We start from the raw sequence: 16,179 nt of genomic DNA, 5'->3' as shown, positions 1-16,179 counted from the left end.
ATGAGACAATTCTCCTGGCGTTGGCCAAATTCACTCCCGCAGCCTCAAAGCGTAAAGCAAACTTTCGGAGCTCGCAGAACGTAAAGAACTTGTAATATGTGTTTTATCTGATCTTGGATCAATGTATGTCTCTTTCTTTGCTTGTTGTAACCATTGATTGAAACTGTAAAAGCTTTGCCGCCATCGTATCGGCTCAAGAAAGAGAAGAAACAGCACATGGCGCAAAATATCCTACATTTCCTTATTCACACAGGCAGGAGCCTGTCATTTTGAACACCTCAGGATAGTAGCCTTAACCTGGATTGCGTTTTTTCGCCTCCCTATTTCAAGGCATCTCTTCCCCCATTTTCTCGTACGGAGCTTCCGGACAAGGTAACCTCGCTGCAAATCAGAGGGGGATATCTCTTTTGGGGTGGGTCATAACAATTTAAATACGTCGTTCGCGACGAGCAAAGCAAAGGAACGTAAGCGGGTGTACGTGACAGAACACCCACCTTGAACTCTCCAAAATTCAGCAGTCCCGGGAGCTGGAAAGACCCCCAGCTTCCAAACTGAATCCCGGAGCGGAAGAAGTTCAGAGTGAAGGTGGCCGCCATGGAACAGAAAAGCTGGAAGGAGAAAGAAAAGAGGAAAAAAAGAGGAAAATGTGCATTCAGAAAGTTGATTCCTGTATTCTTTTACAGTGCACCTGAGTCCTCGCTCACGGTGTTTGCTACCGTCTTTCTCAAGCTGACATCCTCCAGATGTGTCTGACTACAATTCCCATCATCCATTTAGGAGTTGCATTCAGACACATCCGGAGGACGGCAGCTTGGGGAAGCCTGCTCAATTATGTCATTTTCTACTAGTAGTTGCGTTAAAAAACCCCCAACTCTTAGGTGTGGGGGGAAATGTGAGAATTAGTATATGCCAGAAGTGGGGAGGGGGGAGAAGGTTTTGGGACTCCATCTCTTGCACCACCTGGATTTGGATTCTTGCAGACTAAGCTGCAAGGACAGCAGACTGAGCACTTCATCAATTGGCCTCTGCTCCCTCAGGCTCCAACCTTGCTCTAAAAAGCCCCGCAGGTCTCCGGCCTCACAGGTCCATCTTCCATGTGAAAACCTTCCTCACCTGCAGGAAATCCTGGAGTCTCCTGCACTGCTGCCAATGTAGCCTTCTCTCCTGCCTACGCTGGATGACTCTACTTACTTTTGGGCTTAATGGCCTTCATGCTCTGACACTTGCCCTCAAGACTGACTCATGCTATATTTTGGGCTGCATTAATAGAAGTATAGCTCCCAAATCCCGTGAGGTACTGGTTCCTCTCTATTCGGCCCTGGTTAGGCCTCATCTAGAGTATTGCGTCCAGTTCTGGGCGCCACAATTCAAGAAGGACGCAGAAAAGCTGGAGCATGTTCAGAGGAGGGCAACTGGGATGATCAGGGGTCTGGAAACAAAGCCCCATGAAGAGAGACTGAAAGGACTGGGCATGTTTAGCCTGGAGAAGAGAAGATTGAGGGGAGACATGATAGCACTCTTCAAATACTTAAAAGGTTGTCACACAGAGGAGGGCCAGAATCTCTTCGCAATCCTCCCAGAGTGCAGGACACGGAATAACGGGCTCAAGATAAAGGAAGCCAGATTCCAGCTGGACATCAGGAAAAACTTCCGGACTGTTAGAGCAGTACGACAATGGAACCAGTGACCTAGGGAGGTTGTGGGCTCTCCCACACTGGAGGCCTTCAAGAGGTAGCTGGACAAGCATCTGTCGGGGATGCTTTAGGGTGGATTCCTGCCTTGAGCAGGGGGTTGGACTCGATGGCCTTATAGGCCCCTTCCAACTCTACTATTCTATGATTCTATGATAGATGATAAAGGAAAAATAATTAGAGAACTTGCAGGCCATATCGAAAAGACAGCCCATGTCCCAATTCAACATTGGGAAGGTTTTGGTCTTTTGGTCTTGGTTGACATCATGGTTTGGTAACTTGTCCTGGATTTGGAAAAGTTTAGGAATCATACTTGCTATTTTCTGTTTTCGTATCTGCGCCGGTTGCTGTCAATACGAAGTGAAACCTCAATTTGGTGCTCACCACTTTCCACGTCAGTCCCTGGTTCCAGAAAGAGGATCCTTCTTCCAGGCTGAAGAGAGTGCCCCCAATGGGCGCCCCGAAGGCTGCCGCCACCCCTGCGGCAGCTCCTGCAGATACAAAATCCCGTTTGTCCCTAGGCGAAGAGAAACAGGGAGAGAAAAGCCAGGAGGGATTTATCGATGACAGCAACGAGCAGCGTGATGGCTTTGGGGTGGATTAGGTGTGCCTGTGTGCGGTATTTATGTGCCCAGCAGTTTTCGTGAGTGTTGTTAATTCACTCAAATGAGAAATTTGCTGCCGTAGGCTGATGGCAGCAAACCGGAACGGCTTTGAAGGAGGATTAGAAAAACCCGACAAGGCTAAAGCTATCAGTGACTGCTATTCATGATTATATGCTACCTCCAGTATACAAGGTCACAGAGGATAGGTGTTGTAGTCCAAGTTGGGGCACCAGAATGGAGATGGCTGTATTTTAGCCATCAAGGAGACTAATTGATTCAATTTTTTTTCTTATTTTAAAAACACATTCAAGGCTCTCGCGAAAGACTGGTCTTAAGTGGAGCCACGGGGCAGAGCTAAAAACATTTGTGGGAAGGCAACGGTGAGACCACATCACGCCAGTCCTTTTACAACTTCATTGGCTGCCAGTCCAGGTCCAGGTGATTCAAAGTGCTGGTATTGACATTCAAAGCCCTAAACAGTTTGGGGCCAGGTTATTTGAAGGAATGCCTCCTCCCATATGTGCCTGCCCGGACCTTAAGATCATCCACAGGGGCTCTTCTCCGTGAGCCCCTGCCAAAGGAAGTGAGGCAGGTGGCTACTAGGAGCAGGGCCTTCTCTGCTGTGGCACCTCGACTGTGGAACGAGCTCCCCAGAGAGGTCCGCCTGGCGCCTACACTGTACTCTTTCCATCACCAGCTGAAGACCTTTTTATTTTCTCAGTATTTTAACACCTAACTCAAACTTAAACCTTGTTCTAATTCCATATTTTAACCCATATCAATTTTTGCTGTGCGGTTTTATCCTAGTTGTGCTTTTTATATTGTATTTTGTATTTGTGTTTTTAGATTGTTGGTTGTTTTATTATGCTCTTCATGGTTTTAATTTTTGTGAACCGTCCAGAGAGCTTTGGCTATTGGGACGGTCTAAAAATGTAATAAATAAATAAATATAGCCATGAGGACTAGAAGCCATGGATAGCCTTCTCCCTCCAGGAATTTGTCCAATCCCCTTTCATGGAGGAGAAGGCTACCAATGGCCAATGTGCTACCTCCAGTATCACAGAGGCAGTACGCCCAAGTACACCTGTTGCTGGGGAACATGGGTGGGAGGGTGCTGTTGCATTAATGTGGGTTTACTTTTGGAGTGTAGGAACTGAAGAACCGCTGTGCTGGACGGGGACAGAGGCCTTCTGCTCCCACCGCGGCCAACTACAGTCAGAAACCCACAAGCAGGACACGAACCCAACAGCAGCCCATCTCATGGGCCGAAAGCCGGCTAGCGATCCACTACTGGGCTGCAGTCTGCCGCCAGCCCATCTCTGGAGTAAATCACACGAAAGAGAAAAGCCAACGCAGCACAACCTTCTCTGTGCCTCTCCCTACCTGGATACGGTACCTTACCTGTCGCTGCGGAAATAGGGGAAGTTAAACCGGATCTTCTTTAAAGAAATGCTCTGGAACTGGAGAGGAGAAACAGAGAAGAATCTTTGTTACCAAACAGAATGCTAAAAAGGCCCTTTCCCATTCCATAAGCAGGATTATCGGTATATTCTGTGATTCCATGGCAGCACACACAATGGATGTCGTACTAGGCACAGCTGTCCCCCCTCCCCACAAAACCAAAACATTAATTGGTATAGAAAATAAGTTTCTAGCCCCTATGATTGTGGCGCTACTCAAAGGCGCAAGACCAAGGCACGTAAGAGACAGGAGCTACTGAATAAGGTTCTTAAAGATCGGAGGAAGCAACCTTCGTACCTGGCAAAGCTCCTGCCAAACCTCCCAAGCACTGGCAAAAGCAAAATAAACGCAAAATTCACTGCTTTTACCGCGTTTAAATTATATATTGTTTTAACTTGGTTCATGGTTTAATTTGTTTTTAACCGTGCATATTTATTGTTTTATACTGTATGCTTTTAGCGGTACGCCTCTCTGAGATCTTAATGATATAGGGCGGGATAGAAATGTTTTTAAAAAATACATAAATAAATAAAGTAAGAAATTCTGCCAGATTGCGTCATTCACACAGGTGAAAGAACTGAACTTTTCTGGGCATGGAAAACTTCTATTATAAAGGCGGCCTATAGATATCGAAAATAAATAAATAGAAGTGGAATTTCCATTTCGGGGCACAGAATACACAAAGCTCAGACAGGGACAATGAAACACTCGCTCAAGAAGGCGTCGCCAGCAATGTGGACTAGCTAGGATGAAGCAACCTTCTCTCTCTCATACTCACCTGAGGTAAGCCAGCTCCTACTATGGCACCGCTGTGGATCATGGGCCCTTCTTTCCCGACGAAGAGACCTGGAAAAAAGACACACATCAGTGGTCTTCTCAATCACCCAGAGCTGGAAGGGTTAGAGACACCAGAAAATCATAGAATCATAGAATAGCAGAGTTGGAAGGGACCTACAAGGTAATCTAGTCCAACCCCCTGCTCAATGTAGGAATCCACCTTAAAGCATCCCTGACAGATGGTTGTCCAGCTGCCTCTTGAAGGCCTCCAGGGTGGGAGAGCCCACAACCTCCCTAGGTAACTGATTCCACCGTCGCACTGCTCTAACAGTCAGGAAGTTTTTCCTGATGTCCAGCCAGATTCTGGCTTCCTTTAACTTGAGCCCGTTATTCCGTGTCCTGCACTCTGGGAGGATCAAGAAGAGATCCTGGCCCTCCTCTATGTGACAACCTTTTAAGTATTTGAAGAGTGCTCTCATGTCTCCCCTCAATCTTCTCTTCTCCAGGCTAAACACACCCAGTTCTTTCAGTCTCTCTTCATAGGGCTTTGTTTCTAGACCCCTGATCATCCTGGTTGCCCTCCTCTGAACACGCTCCAGCTTGTCTGCATCCTTCTTGAATTGTGGAGCCCAGAAGTGGTCGCAAAGGTTTTCACGGAGACAGAGAAAAATCCCACGGAGATGCTCTTACCTCCAGCAACGCTGAACAGCACTCCCAGGGCTTTGCACACCAGAGTCCGGAGACGAACAATTCCCGGCACCTTCACACCGTTCAGGTAGCATTTGATCTCCGGAATGCCGGAACCGGCCGCCACAGGCTGCAATGAGAGAAGAGTTGAATGCTGAGAAGGAATCAGGGGGGAAAAACAACGAAAGGGCCTCTGTGAATTCTTTGATGCAAAGTAAGGGTGAACATACGACTGAAGCTTTTCCCACACTCCACACATTGGTATGGTTTCTCTCCTGTGTGGGTTCTTTGATGTCTAGTCAAGGTCCCACTACGGCTAAAGCTTTCCCCACATTCCATACATTTATATGGTTTCTCTCCTGCGTGAAGAGAGTTCATAATGTTTTCCAGAGAGAGAAGCAGTGAAAGAGGCTATTAGCCCCAAGTTTCTAACCACTTCCCTAGTCACCTGGGGCGAACAAACATCAATGAGAGGTGATTAGCCAGGAAAACTGTCATAAACGAGGAGAAAATGGCTTTTCTCTCTTTGTTCTCTTGGATTATCAACATCCCACATCGAATTAACACTGGCACAGGCTAGCAACAAGTTAAGAGAATTCACCGGCCAAGCATTACCTGGATCAAGACAAGGAGGCTGGCCAAGAAGATGAAAGTCAGGTTAAAGCCCAGCAGCTCCAGCAGGGATACGGCAAGGCAGCCTTTCTCGCTGCACTCCTCCACTGCTGCACGGACGGAGTCAAGGAACTGGGCACGGGCAGACGTCAACACAGACCACCGTTCTGCCTTATTCCCAACTACCCGCATGCCCGAAGCTCCTAGACTAAACATTTCTAAAATATTTACTTATTTCAGAGATTTGTAACCCGCCTCTCAGGCACCCTGCCCTCACAAGGGAGCTCACAATATTACAATCCCGGCCTCCTCCCCTGAGCCCAGGGAATAAGGCAGGCTACATAAGCCAAATGTCCCCAGGGAAACTGGAAACACTTCTCTGGTTCTTTCTTTGATTTTCCCATTCACCCGGCCTGTAGCTGTTGCAGTGTGAGTGTGGCCTCTGAAGCTAGGAAAAACTTAGAGAGGATACAGCTCTGTACGATGTGGAACTTGAGTTTGGAAAAGAGACGCACGAAGAAGTCGACGAAGAGGCCCACCTGGGAAAGGAGAGAGAGAAGAGGAGTTAAACAACTGGGCATGTTTAGAGAGACTGAAAGAACTGGGCAGGTTTAGCCTGGAGAAAAGAAGATTGAAGGGAGACATGAGAGCACTCTTCAAATACTTGAAAGGTTGCCACACAGAGGAGGGCCAGGATCTCTTCTTGATCTTCCCAGAGTGCAGGACACGGAATAACGGGCTCAAGTTAAAGGAAGCCTGATTCCAGCTGGACATCAGGAAAAACTTCCTGAGTATTAGAGCAGTACGACAATGGAATCAGTTGCCTGGTGAGGTTGTGGGCTCTCCCACATTAGAGGCATTCAAGAGGCAGCTGGACAGCCATCTGTCACGGATGCTTTAGGGTAGATCCCTGCATTGAGCAGGGGGTTGGACTCGATGGCCTTGTAGGCCCCTTCCAACTCAGCTATTCTATGATTCTAATGCAACTAGAACGTTGTTAACCACCCACAGAGCTCCAGCTATGGGGCAGCATAGAAATGTAATTTTTATTTATTTATTTATTGCATTTATATACCGCTCCATAGCCGAAGCTCTCTGGGCGGTTTACAAAGATTTAAAAGTTGAGATTAAAAAGACTAAACCTTAAAAATCAATATACAAAATTTAAAAACATAAAAGCAGCTAACATTTAAAACAAAATTTAAACACTCAGCCAGGCCAAAGCTAGTTCTGGAGTCAGTTAAACTCAATATATGCTGTTAAACGCCTGGGAGAAAAGGAAAGTCTTAACCTGGCGCCAAGAAGATAACAATGTTGGCACCAGGTGGGCCTCATCGGGGAGATCATTCCAGAATTGAGGGGCCACCACCGAAAAGGCCCTCTCCCTTGTTGCCATCCTCCGAGCTTCCCTCGGAGTAGGCAAGGGCCTTAGATGTTGAGCGTTGTGTACAGGTAGGGTCCATATCAGGAGAGGCACTCCATTGTTGGAAAAGTGCCCAGCTCTGAACCAAAGTTGCTAAGAAGCCAAGAAATTCCTAGATAAGCAAAATCAAGTAAATGTTCTCTTAAAGAACAGTCAGTACCTATCTCTTTTAGTAGATGCTTGCCAAAAGAACAGGCCATGTATTCTCTTTTCAGCTAGAAATTTCCTGTTAGATGGTGTCTACATATGTAGCACCAGAGAAGGTAGCATATAAACACCTAGCTACCGCCCTTGCAAGGTAGGGACATGCTTTGCAGCAATTAGCCCCAGTGCTGCTTTATCCTGCAGAATAAACGTTGTTTGACCCATATTTCATCTCCTCTCCTCCTTGTGTGCTGAATTGGACTTGGTACACCAGGGAACAAGCTATTTTTGCAACACCGTGAGGTCTTCCGGTCCCAAGCCGTGTAAGGCTTTATAGGTTAAAACCAGTACCTTGAACCAGACTCGGAAACATACAGGCAGCCAAAGCAAGCAGGGCAGAGTCGGGTTTTTAAAATAAATAATAAATCATGATAATGATACATCAGCCTTCCCCAGCCTAGTGTCCTCCAAGTGTGTTGGAATACAACTCCCATCATCTCTAGCCAGGCTGGGAATGATGGCTGCTGCAGTCCAGGAAATGTGGAAGGCACTGAGATGGCTGAATTTGAGAATAACAAGCCGTCATTATATGCCACACCTCGCCTAATGGAAATGTAAGGAACGCAGGAAAACGTCGGTCCGTCACCCAAGATGCCAGCCAGCAAGTGCCTTACCATGCCTGTGCAAACTCCAATGGCAAAAACCATCATCCACTTCACTGCCTCATACCGCCGGCCTTTCTGCAAGGGAAAAAGAGAAACGCGGCGATGGGGGTTAGTGTACCAACAGAACCGGAAGCGTATATTTTTATATTTCTCCGTGCAATGAGAAGCATGGGGAAATTGCTTTTTCTCTGGACGGAGAAACTCTGCTATGAGGTCAGGGGGATAGAGTTTCAGGCCCCTTCCTAGAGGCGGAAGACCTAAAGACGATCGTGCATGCACTGGTAACTTTGAGGCTCGACTTCTGCAATGCGCTCTACATAGGGCTACCTGTGTACCTAGTCCGGAAACGTCAACTAGTTCAAAATATAGCAGCCAGGCTGGTCACTGGTACACCTAGGGGTGGTCACATTACACCAGTTTTAAAATCTCTTCTCTGGCTGCCAATTAGTTTCTGAGCAAAGTATAAAGTGTTGGTGATCACCTTTAAAGCCCTACATGGTTTGGGTCCAGGCTACCTGCGGGATCGCCTTCTCCCATACAGTCCGCCCCGCACACTCAGGTCCTCTGGGAAGAATCTACTCCAGCCAACAAAAACAAGGCTGACAACTATTACCCAGAGGACCTTTTCTTCTGCTGCTCCCAGATTATGGAATGACCTACCGGGAGAAATTCGTCAACTTAACAGTCTTCCGGAGTTTAAGAAAGCTATAAAGACTGATCTCTTCCGGCAGGCCTACCCAGTTGAATTTTAAGATGCCTTTTAATAATGTGCTGCTTTTAATAATGTATTAGTTTTAAATGTTTTAATTAGCTATATGATGTTTGCATTTGTGCTGTACCCCACCTCGATCCAGAGGGAGAGGCGGGTAACAAATAATTTTTTATTATTATTATTATTATTATTATTATTATTATTATTATTATTAAATATCCACAACGTCAATCCGGCCTCCAGGAGCTAGAGTTCCCCAACGCTGCTGTATTACACACACCTTTGTGGCTTCTCATTCTGTGACGGCTGAACCGCAATGCAAAGTGTCCTATATAAAGCGTTCAACATCACTCCCAGATTAACACACTGTTCAAGTTGAAAACAATCGCTGCGGTTTGTTTCCATGATCTCAGCTCTCCCATGACCTCGGCTTACCTTGTTGTCCAGACTTTCTAGGACTTCCAAGTAGGGTTCATTGATGCAACGGTCATAGTCCAAACTCTGGAGGGGGGAAAGGCAAGAATATGAGAAAAAGGTACCAGGAGGAGAAACATCCGAGATAGAGAGAGTAGGCAGCAGACATATTCACATCAGCATTTTCAAAAAGAAGTTGTGTACCCTTCACACGTTTCAGCAGGTAAGGGTTCTCTTCCCTCAAGAGAAAGAGACTGAGCTTAGGTAGGAAGAATCCAACAGCTCTTCAGCAGGTTTGAAAACAGCTGCTCACCTAGGGCGAGTGAAAATTGGCCCCAGGTGACAAGGCAGGGAAGGTTTTGAGGCTGGATGAGAGTTGGGGAGCGCTGTTTCTTTCTTTCATGCAAGGGGGAGCGGTGACTAAACAGAGATGGACAAACTACCTAATAAAATATTGTGCACTAGCAACATGGAATAATGGGCTTAAGCTACAGGAAACCAGATTCTGGCTGGACACCAGGAAAAACTTCCTGTTAGAGCAGTACGACAGTGGAATCAGTTCCCTAGGGAGGCTGTGGGCTCTCCCACACTCGAGGCCTTCAAGAGGCAGCTGGACAACCATCTGTCAGGGATGCTTTAAGTTGGATTCCTGCATTGAGCAGGGGGTTGGACTCGATGGCCTTGTAGGCCACTTCCAACTCTAAATTTTATGATTTTAATGGGCCATTATGGTTTTTCTGGATTTATTTGCAAGGCTGCAGAAGAAAGCAAACAAAGGGATCTGGGAGATAGGAAACATTCCTTACTAGGAATACCAACATTTGGGGCCTTTTAGTTTAGAAATAAAAAAAGGTCGAGTAAGGAGAGACAGGATGGAAGTTTATAAAATTACGCATGGTCTGAAGAGAAAAGCTTGTTTCCCCCTCATATAATACAAAGAAGCCAGGGTTCATCCAACCAAACTGAATGGTGGGAGATTCAGGACTGACAAAACGAAGAACTTCTTTATAGAGCAAACAGTTAAACTGTGGAACTCACTGCCACAGGATATGACGACGGCCACCAACTTTAGTTGGATTTAAAGAGAGATTACACCATTTTAAGGAGGAGAAGTTATGAACGACTACTAGTCACGATGGCTATATGCTACAGGATCAGAGGGAGCTACTTACCAGTGGCTTGCTAAGGACTGTAACACAACATTTCTCAAAACACGCCTTCCATTTCAAGGCAAGCAGAGGGCAGCTAGTTGACAGTGAGGGTTTCCACAAGATGACAACTACCTGACTAGTTAACTGCAATTTCTTAAGTGTTAACTGCAAGGGGACACAGCCTCTTGTTCTTTCAGCACTCATTTGACAAAAACCCGGAGTTTCTCACCTCATAATCCTTGCGTGGGAGAATCTCGTCGTCTTCGTCCTCTGTTTCACCCAGAATAGTCTGGAACAAGCAAATAAAACCTTAGCGCAAATTTATTTATTTACTGATTCCTTTTCTATACTGCCCCACAGACGGGCTCTCTGGACGGTTCACAACTGAAACCATACAATGCAGCGCAACAAAACATAATGTAAAAGATTAAAACCACAAATATAAAAGCAAAGTAAAAGCAAGCAGCAGTGCATCAATTTAAAAATACAACCACGGATTTAAAAACAGAAATCGGCAGACTAAAACACCTGGGAAAGTAAAGGTCTTCACCTGGTGCCGAATTGACCACAATTCGGTTGCTGGTTGAAGAGTTGTTGTGGTCCCTTATAAAGTTGTAACTGTATGGTTTTTACATGGGATTGGGTTTTTGTGCTCTTTAAAAACACTTTCATACGCCACCCTGGGGTCCCTTGTGGATAAAGTTTTAAAAATGAAATAAATTAATAGTAAAGTGGACTTTTGCTCTGTTTCAGCAGGATTGAATTATGTTCCTAGAATTCTGGATCATTAATCCAGCGATTTCCAACTTTGAGGGACCTCACTTTTGCCCTTCATGAACTCAAGAGCGCACTTGATAACCCATCCAACACTCCCCTGGGACTGAGCAAGGGATGACCACTAAGGATGTCCTGGTGGTCGTTCGGAGATGTTTCTCTGCCATTACTGATCTTTTCATCAAGGGCTCAGTAAAAAAAGGCTTCGATGCACTCCAGGGTCCCCCAGAAGGTGTTTTGAAAACGGCTGGGACGAAATGTGGTGTTTTGCTATGAAGAGACGCTGGAATTAGCTTCTGCCACGTTCGTACAAAAGCGAAAAAGCAAGCAACACACCACGCTCCGGCACACACAGGGAGAGCAAAGGTAAACAGACTTGTGTGTAGACCAGCCTTCCCCAACCTGGTGCCCACGCTGGGTGGGGAAGATGGGAGTTGTAGTCTAACACACCTGGAGAAGGGCACCACGTTGGGGGAATGTCTGGTGTGGCGCTTGAATGGCATCAAAGGTGGGAAAGGCGGACATGAGCCAATTTCTGAGAAAGTGGGGAAATTATGCACGGGGGGACAAAAGGTCTGAATGCAAATGACTCTGGGAAGCTGAGGAGGAGGAGGAGAGGCTGACGACAGGGCGCGCAGAAGGAAAAGAAGGCAAGGCCGGCGGGAACACAACTCCACCAGACACACCCCAAGAGCTCCATCCGCATGATAACAAAAAGTCCTATTTCAATGAGAATCTTTGAGCTACAGATTTGGGGTCTAATGCATGTCTCTGGGACTTCACCTTGGTCTGTTGCTTGTCGCAACCCCAGCTGTCTGTCCCATGAGTCAATGCCAAAAAAAACCTCACACACACTTGAAAGAGACAATCTCTGATACATAAATAAACGCACACACACACAGGGGAGAGGAGATAGTTGCAGCAACTCATTGGGAAAGAAACTCTGTACATGCTCAGAAGCACCCCCATAGATTCCTCTCCCAGGAAAGAATACACACACACAGGCATATATATTATATACATAGAAATGTGCATGCACACATATAAGGATTGCAGAGGGCGCGTCTGAGCATGTACAGAGTCAATGCAACACCCCCCTCCACACTTAACTTGAAAGAGACAATCTCTGATACATAAACACACACACAGGGGAGAGGAGATAGTTGCAGTGACTCATTGGAAAAGTAACTCTGTACATGTTCAGAAGCACCCCCATAGATTCCTCTCCCAGGAAAGAATACACACACACAGGTGTATATATAATATACATGGAAATGTGCATGCACACATATAGGGATTGCAGAGGGTGCCTTTGAGCATGTACAGAGTTGCCTTTCCCATGAGTCAATGCAACACCCCCACTTAGCTTGAAAGAGACCATCTCTGATATGGGGGAGAGGAGATAGTTGCAGTGACTCATTGGAAAAGTAACTCTGTACATGTTCAGAAGCACCCCCATAGATTCCTTTCCCAGGAAAGAATACACACACACAGGTATATATATTATATACATGGAAATGTGCATGCACACATATAGGGATTGCAGAGGGTGCCTTTGAGCATGTACAGAGTTGCCTTTCCCATGAGTCAATGCAACACCCCCACTTAGCTTGAAAGAGACCATCTCTGATATGGGGGAGAGGAGATAGTTGCAGTGACTCATTGGAAAAGTAACTCTGTACATGTTCAGAAGCACCCCCATAGATTCCTCTCCCAGGAAAGAATACACACACACAGCCATATATATTATATACATGGAAATGTGCATGCACACATATAGGGATTGCAGAGGGCGCCTTTGAGCATGTACAGAGTTGCCTTTCCCATGAGTCAATGCAACACCCCCACTTAACTTGAATGAAACCATCTCTGATATGGGGGAGAGGAGATAGTCGCAGTGACTCATTGGAGAAGGAACTCTGCACATGCTCAGGGAGGACCCCCACCCACCCACCCTGCTAGTGTCCCACAGTCTATCCCAAGCCCTGTCGGCACTGAGACTGGCGAGCTCAGCCCTTGGGAGCGGGGTGGGCTAGAAGACCCCCGGGTGCCCCCTCCTCCCCTCCTTACCAGCTCCTCCGGGGTGCGGCTCTCCCTCTCCCCACAGCAGCAGCAGCTGCAGCAGCCCGCCCCACACGCCCCCGCCGCTGCCATCTTCTCTCCCTCCTCGAAGCCCCCGCCCGGCTCCCCGCACCCGAGCCCGGCTCCAGCTGCTGCTGCCGCTGCTGCTACGGCTGACGCTCGCGCATGCGCCTCAGGCCAGCCGCGCCTCCGCGGCTCAGGCAGGCCCCTAGGCGGAGGAAGAGGAAGAGGCGGGCAAAACGGGAGGAAAGGAAGGAAGTCCCATTGATTGGCAGCGGTGCGGAGAAGGGCGGAAGTGCTGTTTTGGTCATTTTAGAAGTGGGCAACGCGTCCCTCGAGGGAGATAGGAAACCTGTGCCTCTCGCGGCGTTCCCCAAAGCTCCCATCATCCCCGGCGGCCATGTTGGTTGTGGATAATGGGAGATGGGGTCCAATGTATCTGGAGGGCAAGCCCAGGATGAGGGAGGCCGAGCCCAGGCGCTCTCCTGATGGCATGGACTACAGGTCCCATCGCTCCTTGGCATCATGTCCAGCTGGTGTGATGGGAGCTGTAGTCCAATGTGTCTGGAGGACGAGCCCAGGCACTCTCCTGATGGCATGGACTACAGGTCCCATCACTCCCGGTCATCATGTCCACCTGGTGTGATGGGAGCCGTAGTCCAATGTGTCTGGAGGACGAGCCCAGGCGCTCTCCTGATGGCATGGACTACAGGTCCCATCGCTCCCGGTCATCATGTCCAGCTGGTGCGATGGGAGCTGTAGTCCAATGTGTCTGGAGGACGAGCCCAGGCACTCTCCTGATGGCATGGACTACAGGTCCCATCGCTCCAGGTCATCATGTCCAGCTGGTGCGATGGGAGCTGTAGTCCAATGTGTCTGGAGGATGAGCCCAGGCACTCTCCTGATGGCATGGACTACAGGTCCCATCGCTCCAGGTCATCATGTCCACCTGGTGTGATGGGAGCTGTAGTCCAATGTGTCTGGAGGATGAGCCCAGGCACTCTCCTGATGGCATGGACTACAGGTCCCATCGCTCCAGGTCATCATGTCCAGCTGGTGCGATGGGAATTGTAGTCCAATGCATCTGGATTTGGTTAACTTTTAAAACTATCTTAATAGGCTGACCATATTTTGGAAACCAAAAAGGAGGACAACATGGTTGGAGGCTGGGCCCACCAACATGTCCGGCCCCAGGGGCCATGACCAGGGCCAGGGGTACGCGCCCACCCAAAACATGGCCTTGGAAAGCAGTATTTTAGGCAGTGCCTCCTTTAAAATGCTTTGAATGTGAAGTACGAAGCCATTTATATCCATGGTGCAAGGACTGTCCAAGGTGCTGAAGTAATTGCTTTCTCTATTTTTCTCCTCGTATCTGCTATCCATAGTCCTACTTCTGAGCACACAGGTTCTGTTTTAAGTGCTGTATGCTAAGATACTAGGGGAAAAGAGCTAGCAATGGGGCGTCCTCCTCATGTGTGAAGTGAGATGTTCTTGTGGCGCTATATTTGCACTATCAATGCATTCATATACTGGCTGTTTTTTATTTTTCATCTCTTTCTTAAGCCAGTTTAACCAGTCAAAAAAGCATTGAGGGTTTTTTAGGTAACTAAAATGAGTTGGTATTTTCATTGTTCTATCCACCATGATCCTAGTAAATTTTCCTAATAAAGTATATTTTCATGGGTAGGGTCTTCTCACAGCCTGTTCACATCCTCCCCATGTATATCTGTTTACAGTGATGAACGGAGGAACTTAAGTCTTTGACATGCTAATGGTCTTCTAACGGAGTCCTGTTTCTAAATAAAATGTTTACTTTTAGATTAAATATCAAATTGTACAGAAGGTATCTGAGCCTTTCTGTTGTCTTTGCGACCTTCTCTGTTTAAATTGTCAGCTTACAAAATGTTCCAAAGTTTGTTATACCACATTACTATTCACAGGTCTATAGATTCCTTCCAATTCTTTGCTATTACTTGAGAGGATGCTACCACCATAAAACTCAGCATTTCTTTGTCTGGTAAATATTCATTAGGGCCTCTAAAGACAGCAATGTCAATTTAGGATCCCTGTGTACCTCCTATTGTATAAATACAGTGATGTCATATCTATATGACTTAAAAGTGATCAGGGTTAAGTATTACCTTCAAGCTATTTCCCCTGAAACTGACATTTTTCATTATATTTCTTCTCCTTCCTGTATGTCACATTCCCATATTTCTTTCAGCCCTATGTTGCCCCTTGATTCCATGACTAATACCCTATGTATGTTGGATATGAGGCCTTTGCCTAGCAGTTCAGGTACAAGTATCAATTGTTCAAATGCCATTAATGGCTTTTTTAAAACTGTAGGGTTGGTACTTAGTGGAGGAACTGGTGTAATTGTAACATTTACCATTTATCTCACTGGTCTTTCAGTGAGGACTTGTTTTCGAGGTAATTCTCACAAATAAAACCATTATCCTAAATAATCTGGGCCTGTATGTACCAACTTGAGAACATTCATCACAAAAATTCAGTTGTAGTAAGACTGCTAGAAGGGGTGGAAATGTTACCATTTTCTTTATATTTTGAGTGTGTTACATGTAAGAATGGATTTCAAAAGTCTTTTGCTTTTGAAATTGTTAAGAGGGGAGGCCTTGAATTTTATTTTTGCTCATTCTTATACATTCCATTATCTAGTTTTGTTCAAATTAATTAGATTTATCACCTGTCTAATTTGAAATCCCTCAGTATAGTTGTACATTTGATATACTTATTCTGCCACTTCACAGTGCCTGTAAATGTTTTTAAAAAACCACACCCGTTCTATATTTTTATTGTTTATTTACAACATTTGCATATCACTCCACATCTAAAACAGATTCCAGAGCAATGAATGTAACAGTAAATCAGAACAAAGATTTAAATACTGTATTAAAATTATTTAAAACACATCATCAGAGAAGCCAACACTTTAACTAAAGTACAAATGAGATCTGACA

The 16,179-nt window shown here is 46.3% G+C and overlaps 1 protein-coding gene across 1 annotated transcript in view; it reads right to left on the bottom strand.

The window, feature by feature from the left end:
* Positions 1-13,600, bottom strand: part of CLCN6 (chloride voltage-gated channel 6) — a 35,366-nt gene extending 21,766 nt beyond the window's left edge. Inside the window, exons 1-12 of the mRNA XM_063145461.1 lie at positions 13,551-13,600; positions 13,187-13,406; positions 10,572-10,631; positions 9,213-9,278; positions 8,075-8,140; positions 6,306-6,372; positions 5,837-5,943; positions 5,225-5,351; positions 4,536-4,603; positions 3,698-3,756; positions 2,076-2,208; positions 495-608 (exon numbers count right to left, since the gene is read on the bottom strand). Of these exons, the coding sequence (XP_063001531.1) occupies positions 495-608; positions 2,076-2,208; positions 3,698-3,756; positions 4,536-4,603; positions 5,225-5,351; positions 5,837-5,943; positions 6,306-6,372; positions 8,075-8,140; positions 9,213-9,278; positions 10,572-10,631; positions 13,187-13,406; positions 13,551-13,600 (1,137 nt within the window). The remainder of the gene's footprint in view (positions 1-494; positions 609-2,075; positions 2,209-3,697; positions 3,757-4,535; positions 4,604-5,224; positions 5,352-5,836; positions 5,944-6,305; positions 6,373-8,074; positions 8,141-9,212; positions 9,279-10,571; positions 10,632-13,186; positions 13,407-13,550) is intronic.
* Positions 13,601-16,179: the final 2,579 nt, after the last annotated feature.

Source organism: Elgaria multicarinata, chromosome 20 (genome assembly GCF_023053635.1).
Source record: "Elgaria multicarinata webbii isolate HBS135686 ecotype San Diego chromosome 20, rElgMul1.1.pri, whole genome shotgun sequence".
NCBI lineage: Eukaryota > Metazoa > Chordata > Lepidosauria > Squamata > Anguidae > Elgaria > Elgaria multicarinata.
This window is presented reverse-complemented; position numbering and strand designations above follow the sequence as displayed.